Source organism: Suricata suricatta, chromosome 7 (genome assembly GCF_006229205.1).
Source record: "Suricata suricatta isolate VVHF042 chromosome 7, meerkat_22Aug2017_6uvM2_HiC, whole genome shotgun sequence".
Lineage (NCBI taxonomy): Eukaryota > Metazoa > Chordata > Mammalia > Carnivora > Herpestidae > Suricata > Suricata suricatta.
In genome coordinates, this window is record NC_043706.1 from 107,788,558 (window position 1) to 107,798,047 (window position 9,490).

At 38.0% G+C, this 9,490-nt stretch overlaps 1 protein-coding gene across 1 annotated transcript in view; it reads left to right on the forward strand.

Annotated features, from left to right (window-relative positions):
• The first annotated feature begins 1,588 nt into the window (after positions 1-1,588).
• The window catches only part of RNF217 (ring finger protein 217), a 47,564-nt gene continuing 39,662 nt past the window's right edge, over positions 1,589-9,490 (forward strand). The window contains exon 1 of the mRNA XM_029943305.1: positions 1,589-1,828. Within this exon, the coding sequence (XP_029799165.1) occupies positions 1,589-1,828 (240 nt within the window). The remainder of the gene's footprint in view (positions 1,829-9,490) is intronic.

Genomic DNA, 9,490 nt, shown 5'->3' on the forward strand with positions numbered 1-9,490 from the left:
TTTTCATATGGAAAGCACCCATACTTTTAGGATGGTTTCATGCTGTGCTCTCATGGTTCCAGCTCACCTGTGCACCCTTACCTTTCTACCCTCCCACGTTTTGTCCAGGCTTACTGATCATCTTTCAGTCCCTCTGTGGCTGTCATCTTTAAGTTGGATGCATGTGCCTTAGGGCAGTATACATTTGCTCCAACTAGGATGTGGGGAAACTATGGGTACCCCACTAAAGTGTGCCATGTTCTCTTACCTCTAGGCCTTTGTCCATATTGTATATTCTGTCTGCTTGAAACACCTTCACCCGTGTTTGGCTAAGTTCTATTAATCTTAAGATCTCACTTGAAACCTTACTTCTTCCAAGAAGCCTCTTCTGAACCTCACAAGGGTTCAGTTACCGAGCCTCCCCCATATCCTGTCCTGAAACCCTGTTCTTGCCCATCAGGCATCATGATTTCTCTATGTCATGTTCTTTACGGTGATGTTTTTCTTTCTCCACACAGCGTAGCTTTTCCCCTTTCCCTCCTTCAGCTTTCCCAGAGAACTTGTCTCATTAAGGTCAAAGTATTTTGCCTTCTCAGAATGGCAGGTAACATTTCACCCAAGTGAGAAAGAGATGGCTTAGCATTGTTTGCCATCTGGGGCCTTCAGTGCCTCCCTTTGCTATGTATTATGATATATAAAAAGAGATTATGATGCCATGATGTATACACATAAACACCTCTTGTTCACTACTTATGGAAAGTATTCTTGGAACTCTTTATTACAAAGTAGTTTATTTTCTTCATTTGTTAAAATTTAGTTGTGTCCACACTTGGTGCTTTATGTGCTATAATCTTAAGTGCTAACCTTATCTAGAATCCATGCCAAATGCTACATTTACTCTTCTAGTATATCTTTCTCCTCTCTCCTAAGCTAACTCTGTGGTCCTATGAAAAAATTCACTTATAAATGACCTCAGTTGTAGCCAGATCTCATATGGGTTTTTCTTGCACCAATGTGATTGGTATAATTTTCTTACGTGCTCCTGTGATTCTGATGACATAAAGACTATTCTATGTTTGTCACATGAAAGAGGGAAAATGGAGTTATTTTTGGCAATATTTTAAAACTACTATGTGCTGTATAATTGTATGTGTACTTTCAAAATCCTATTTTCCTTCCTTTATAGTAGTTAAAGGCACCCTAAGTTTAGTTCTGAGGTACTTTGTAGTTGGGTTGAAAAATCTCAATCACCTTTTCGCCCAACTGTTCCTTTAGCTGGCACGTTTTCTGAATGCCTTCTTACTCTGAGGTTTCCGGAAGGATGGGATGATAATTTGCTTCTTTGGTGAGCCTGTGGTTTAGGTCCATTTAAGTTTACAAATATGATGATAGAGAATGCTTAAATATGCTGTAAATCATGTTGGGAACTATATAGTGACTATTTTGGTACTGCCTACTATAGGCACCAAGGTGATTAACATTTATTATGTTAGAAATAATGAAAAATGACGAATAATCCTTCGCTGTAATCATGAAATAAGCAAAACTGTATGGAAAAAAAGAGAAAATTAATCATGCGTTTTTCTTTTTGTCTCCCATTTGCTCATTCATGCAGGTACAGCTTGGCCAAGTAGAAATCAAATGCCCCATCACAGAATGTTTTGAATTCCTGGAAGAAAGAACAATTACCTATAACTTAACACATGAAGATTCCATCAAATATAAGTACTTCTTGGAACTTGGCCGTATTGATTCCAGCACCAAGCCATGTCCTCAGTGCAAGCACTTTACAACCTTCAAGAAAAAAGGACATATTCCCACCCCTTCCAGATCAGAAAGCAAATACAAAGTAAGCATGTTCACCAGAGTTGTGGGTTAGATGTCACATGATGCCTAATTAGGCCAGCTTGTGGTAGGCATTAAGTGGGCTTCCTTCCCTTAGAAGTTTAAGGTGAGTATATATTGGCTATGATTCTGGAAATCTGTAGTTTGGGGCGGCTGATGATACCAGAGCATGCTTGAGGATTAAAGTTTGTCTTTGACTTTAACCATGTTTAACGTTCATTTAGTTGCCTAATCAAAAGGCTAATCTTTTTAAAGTAATTGTCACTGCTATTACTAAATATTAAGTAAATACTAATACTTTTTATTTTAGTATAAGCTTGACTTTTTCAGTGGACCCAAAGTGAATCTCCTTGGGCTCTGTCTGTGAAAGGTGAAAACAGTATAAAATGCTTTTCATTCATGTATTCAGCAAGTACAAATGCCAGTATAGGCCAGACAGTGTGCTAAATTTGGGGGATACTGAGGCAAATGTGACCTAGTCCTTGCTCCAAAAGTGTCTAGTGAAGGTGAGAGAGATATGTGTTCTAAAATGAAAGTTCAGTATGATTAGTCAAAAAACAAACAAACAAACAAACCCAAAACAGAAGACACAAAAAACGAGAACCCAAATCCGCTAGTGCTGTGAGAACACTGATGGAGGAGTGAAGGCTGGGATGGCAGGAGAGACTTTTTGCAGAAGATGCAGTTCTCCAGGCAGAAAAACACATAAACATTGGAGAACATGTCAGAGCAAGGAATGGGTAAGTGTGCAGGCCCTGAGGGGGAGGCGGGCATGCTGGAAGCCAGTGCTTGGTGGAGCTCATGGGGAGAGAGCCAAGGAGAGGCAGCTGGTCAGGTGTTTAAAAGCAGATCATGTTGAGTCTTACACTGTGCTCAGAAGTTTTAATTTGATTCTGTAGGCATGACAGAAAGATCATTCTGGCAGCATTAGTAGAGAATGTCACAGGAGGGCAAGACTAAAGACAGGCAAATGAGAGCAGCAACTGTGGGAGCGAGTCACTGATTCACAGCACTGACTGTACATTACAATCACCCGGAGGGCTTTTAGACACCCAGGGCCCCAGGCCCACCCCAGAACAACTGCCTTGCAAAGTTTTGAGCCTCACCTGGTGACTCTAGTATGCGGTAAATGAAGAGGGAAGATGATGAGGCCCATGGCAGTAGTTCTCAACCTTGTCCTCACAGCAGAATGGCAGGATGAAGTGGTTTCAAAGGCTGTTTGAAGCTGTCTCCATTTAAGGTAAGGCTTTGCCCGTGTTCTGTTCTTGGAAGTAGTGGTTGCTGCATTATTCATTCTGTAGCTTTGAGGGACTGTGAGTTAGCAACTTACCTTCCTCCTCTAGTTGCAATGAGGAGCTAGAGTAGCTTAGTCAAAGCCTCTTGATGAGTAACCGAGCTTTGAAATTGCTTGGCTCTCATAGTTAATTCTTTTATTTACTATCTTTGTGTAGGCTAGTCTCATAAATACCAAGAAAACTCTTGTTTTTTCTTCTCTAAAAAGTATACATTTTTGAGATTGCAAACTACATAACTAAAAAACGTACACTCACAGTGATTTTGAATACTGACTTAACAGCAATAGACTACTTAAAAAATTCTTTTTAATGCTTTCATTTTATTTTTGAGAGAGAAACAGAACATGGAGAGAGAGAGAGACAGAGCACGAGTGGGGGAGGGGCAGAGAGACACACACACAGAATCAGAAGCAGACTCCAGGCTCTGAGCTGTCAGTACGCAGCCCAGAGTGTGGATCCAACTCACAAACTGTGAGATCATGATCTGAGCTGAAGTCAGGTGCTTAACCAACTGAGCCACCCAGGCGCCCCATCAATAGGATATTTTTATTGACTCTGTATATTCTTAGGTTAAGTTATTTTTCTTCCAATTCTATGTTTTTGGTGTTATCAGAAATCACTAGTTTTAGGGGCACCTGGGTGGCTCAGTCAGTTAAACACCCCACTCTTATTGTGGCTCAGGCCACGATCTCACAGTTCGTGAGTTCAAGCCCCACATCAGCTTCGCACTGACAATGCAGAGCCTGCTTAGGATTCTTTCTCTCCTCCTCTCTGTACCCCTCCTTAGTTCAAGCTCACGCTCTCAAAATAAATCAATAAATTTAAAAAAATAAATAGAAAGAAACTACTAATTTTACAAGGACTTCTTATCCCATAACTTAGGATTTTTTAAAAAAGTATGTTTGGAATCATATATATATAAAAACTTTTTACATTATTTGTTTATAAAATATATATATTGATATAATTGATAGATACTATATACAGAATATATAAGCGATATATATTCTATTATATATAAACTCAGACTGTGCGGATTTGGAATTTTGGATAATTAAAACTTGTATGCATAATTGAGTCAAACTGGGGATCATTTAAAAATATATAGTTCATAGTAAATGGGTGAAAGATTCCATTTATGATGCAATTATAGCCATAGTAAAATTTTATAGATTTCATTTCATCCAAAATCACCAAATCATTTGATGATGAGCAGGATTTATCAGAATGCACATGTATTGAGGGAGAAATAGGTAAAACTTGAAAAAATATAAGATCCCTTATTTGTGTGATTTTGAATGAACCACGGACTCTCTGATAACATTTGCCAATGCCAGTCTTTATATCAGTAGGGATGTACCTAAGAGACATAGGGAGCAAATGGATCAAGATCTCAAACCTAGTAAGCTCAGTTGTTTTTCTGATTAGCAAAGGAGAAGGGAATTTGCTTTAAGGAGAAGAGAAATTTAACACAAATAAATGCTGATCACAAACAGTTAAAATCCTGGGTAATGGGTGAGGGATGAAAATCTCAATATAAAGTAAAACTATTAAACAACTTCCAAGAAATATAAAGCTACCACAGAATTTGGGGATGATTACTGATATTACTCATCTTTACTCTTGTAGAAGAGAAGATGTCCTAACAGAAAAGATAAAGAATTCCCCCTTTCCATATTGTACAAAGTTCTAGGGACAACATACAATTAATGAAACAATGATTTTTACTGTTTAATACAATGTTTACATAGAATTTTTCCACATTAAAGTCTAATTTCTTACATTAACATGAACTACCTAATTTAGGTGCCCGTACATGTCTAAATTCTCATGAGTAAGAAGAACTTGAACATGAATGTATCAGCAAACCAACTGCAATATTCCTGATTATAGTATAGCACCCTACTCTGAGACTAATATATTTGTTCTTTGCAGTAATTCAGTGTATATTTTTTAGGTTTGCTCTAGTTTTAAAAATTCCATTTCCCCAGTAACAGAACCCATTTCCAAATTGGTGTAGTTCATCATAACTTTAAGAATTCCAGTACTTGAATATGGCAATGAGAAAGAATGAAATCTGGCCATTTGTAGTGACATGGATGGAATTCGAGGGTATTATGCTAAGTGAAATAAGTCAGGCAGAGAAAGACGGGTACCATACGTTTTCACTCATATGTGGAGCCAGAGACACTTAACAGAGGACCATAGGAGAGGGGAAGGGGAAAAAATAGTTTAGGAGAGGGAGGGAGACAAACCACAAGAGACTCTTAAATACTGAGAACAAACTGAGGGTTGATAGGGGTGGCGGAGAGGGGAAAATGGATGATGGAGTGGAGGAGGGCACTTGTTGGATGAGCCCTGGGTGTTATATAGAAATCAACTTGACAATAAACTATATTTTAAAAAAAAAGAATTCAGGTACTTGAATGTGATGAATTGAGTCATAACAAAACAGAAACAGAAAAAAAAGGTTACCATTAATGTTTACATTCTGAGCAATTTAAAATCTCGTTATAATATTGTTTATGGCCTAAAGTGGGTGTTATATCTACTGATAAAACCCTTTAAAGTATATTTCATTATTACTCTTTTTGTGTTATTGAATTACTGTATCATGATCTAACATGTCACTCTTTAAGTATTTATTATGATTTTTGTCAATTCAGAAGCGCTTACATAGAAGCTTAAAATTCCTTGGAAATATCACATCTATTTTATATTAGGAAATACCTTTGGATACACTCACATGAAATTTGAAATCTAAAATATCGTATTTTGATTTCATTTGAATAGCTTTGCAAATACCGCTAGTTAAATTTTCTGTACTCTGCAAATGAAAAGGGAGTAAGCGGAATAGATCAACAAGCAGCAAGAACTCTTAGGTGCAGTATGTCTTCCAAGCCCTCACTCAGCATCTCTCTTCTCACAGAAGTTTGAGTACACAGAGCTTTCCATTATGTTCTGAACTCCACTAAACTCCTATTATATTAAACAGAACAAGTGTATTCCTGAACTGAGAGATTTACATTGAGACAAACTTGCCTTTGTGCAAATCCAATTTTTTTTATCCATAATATTTATTTTCTTATTCCTGCAACTCTTGTCATGAGACCAAAATATCTTACCATTCCATTTCTTCAAAGCTGGTTTCAATTTCCAATCAGAAATCAAATTTCCAGCCTAAACAGTTTGTATCACTTATTAATACAACTGCATGTCAATACAGTGAACACATAAGTGAAGGGAAAATTAAAATACTGAAATTGTGGCTTTAATGGTGTTCATGTGATACCTGGAGACAGGAATGTTACCAGCACCTGAAGTTTTTCTTCATGCAACTATCATTTGGGATGTTGTGATGCATGTATGTGGTTATTTGCGTCAAGTTTCTCCCACTGGTTTCTAGGAGGCCAGGTCCAGGCTTGCTGACTGCTAATAAGCTATACCAAGCCCTGTGTCTGATAGACTATGCTCTCAAAATATATTTGTTGGTGGAATTAATAAATGGGCCAATGCATGTATAATAAGTATACTGCAATAAATGTGCATAGAAAATGCTGAGAACATGGTAGAAGAAAGGTCAGGAGAGATTAAAAAGGCTTCATTAAAGAGTATCCTAAGCCTTGAAATGTTGAATTAGCCAAGCTGGAAAAGGTGGGTCAGAGCACTGGCTTTAAACTAGATTTAAGCTCTCAACCTGCCACATACTAGCTCTGCACCTGTGAGTTTTCATATCTTTTACTGGGGTTACTAGTAGTACGTGTCAAAAGGACATAGAAAGGATTAAACAAGGTGACACATGTCATGTGCTCAGCACCATCTGTGACACATCCTCAGTGTTCAACACTTACTAGAAATTATTATGTTTGCCATCATTATTAGACAGGGGCCACAGAATGAGCCACCGTAGGTTATTGGGAAGAAGATAGAGGAATCAAGAAAAGAGTTGAAATAAAAGATTGGGTGACTGATGGATGGTGGGAAGTAAAGGAGGGATGATACTGACTATGTCTTGAAGGAGAGGAGTCAGTTTGGGGAGTGAAAAACAAATTCAGCTTGAAATGTGTTGCTGATATTAAATTTGAACCCTTTGGGGCTTCAAAGGGGTATCCAAGAAGCATGGATCTCATGAGGAGGGATCTTATGGCAAGCATTAATATTTGAGGAGGTCGAGGCAGGAGGGAGGTGACAAAATTCACAGAAATGTATAACACGTGTTTGGGGAGGTAGAGAAAGTTATAGTTTTTATGGAAAAAAGGAGAGAATTGCAAATGATGAAACGGAGTCGTGTTATGCCTAGGAAAAACTCCTCAGTAAAACACTGAGGCAGGGGCAGTCCTAGGTTTACGTCCCATTTCCAGGTGTATAGAAAAAAATGGTCCCCCTTTTCATATTGATTTGGAATAAGTTGAAGGGCATGCATAATCAACGCAGGAAACGTGGTAGCAGTCATGTTCTTTATGATTTCCTTGAGGCAAAACTAATAATAATCCCCATTCTTCTTCCCACAAATATTAAACACAACCTTGAAAACTCACAGAATGGTGCTTTGATTCATTGTAAGGTGAAAGGAAAAAGCCAATAAAATATTCTGGGGAAACTCCCTCTGTGTTCTTACCTTATATATTTAGCAGTCTTTTTCCCCCCTCTCTTTTAATTATTAATCCTTCTGGGTAGAAATCAGATTGTATAAAGCTGTGCAAATACATCATTTCCTCGTGTGGCTAAAGAACTTTTCTAAGGTCTTTATAATCAAATCAGTGGGTTTGTTGTTCCTTAGAAATGTGCTTAAGTGGAAGGCTGGAATTCTGGTAGTACTCAATTTCCTGTGTCTATTATTCAGCCCTCTCTGACCTGTCCTGCACTCCAGAATGCTGCCTTTTTGAACTGCTTCTCCAGACTCCCTGACATCTCAATTCCTATTTGGGTTCGGCCAAATGTTGGCATTGGCAGGAAACAGGAAGATGGAAGGAGAGAACAGCACTTGCACTGCTTCCTCATTCCCTCCCTAACTCAGTACAAACCTCTGGCAGTAGCTGTGTCCCCTTTCTCTCTGTACCTCCCACTGGGTGTTCCTTCCTCCATATTTCTCTTTTTTAAATATAGTTCATTATCAGGTTGGCTAACATGGAGTGTATACAGTGAGCTCTTGATTTGAGGGGTAGATCCCCATGATTCATCACTTACATACAACACCCAGTGCTCCTCCCAACAAGTGCACTCCTCATTGCCCATCCTCCTATATTTCTAATTCTCACTGGGCTCCAGAAACCTGCTTTGTCTCTTTGGCCCTAAGAATGGCTTTCTACTATTTCTGCTTCTGTGGGCTTGCCAATTATTTTTTTCTTTTTAATATTTATTTATTTTTGAGAGAAAAAGAGAGAGCATGAGCAGGGGAGGGGCAGAGAGAGAGGGAGACACAGAATCCAAAGCAGGCTCCAGGCTCTGAGCTGTCAGCACAGAGTCCAATGCGGGGCTTGAACCCACAAACCAAGAGATCATGACCTGACCCAAAGTCACACATTTAACCAACTGAGCCAGCCAGGTGCCCACCCCTTTTTATAAAAATATTTATTATGCCAATTCTTTATTCAAATGCCAGGTGCACATCTTCAAGTGTACCTCCAATAAACAATTTTTATAAATAAATGAATGAATGAATGAATGAATGAATGAATAATTAAGTTTAAGCTTTCTTTTAGTAAAGATAATTTGAGAATTTTTTTCTATGTATGAAACTGTTTAAAGGTTTCCATGAAGTGGGGCTAGCATGTCACTTTGCTCTTTGGTTTTTCCCTGACTCCACCACTTCAAGTTGACAATGTTTACAAGTTGAGAATCACATTGCACATCAGCCCTGCTAGATCAGTTTATCCTATAATATACACCAATTTCTCTTGGCATTAACGCATCCTTGTTGCTGGGAACTGTAGAAAACAAGTGTAGTTCCTTAAATGATTGTTGCTAGCATAGATTTGTGAGCGAGATAAAGATGAAGTCATCCGGCCTGGTTTAAAGAAGCCAGCTTAAACACAGAGTGTGTTATATATGCTAACTTTGAAAAAATGTGTAACACTCATCTATGATGCAGATCTGTTAAATTTTATTGGGATGCATTTTTCCCTCTAGTTACTAATGTAGTGCTTTGCTAAGGTTGTTCTTTGTTTGCTTTCTTGATATATAAATTAGCCGCAATATTTTATAGAGTCTTTACTTGAATTTCTAACAACAAAGGCCAAATATTAGAATTTATTTAGTATTTTAGCATCCACCTGATGTTTTAGAAAAACTACAATAATTGTAATAATCAAGGCTCATAGCTACCACAAACTGACCTATACTGAGATTGAACACTATTCCTGTTTTTTTTT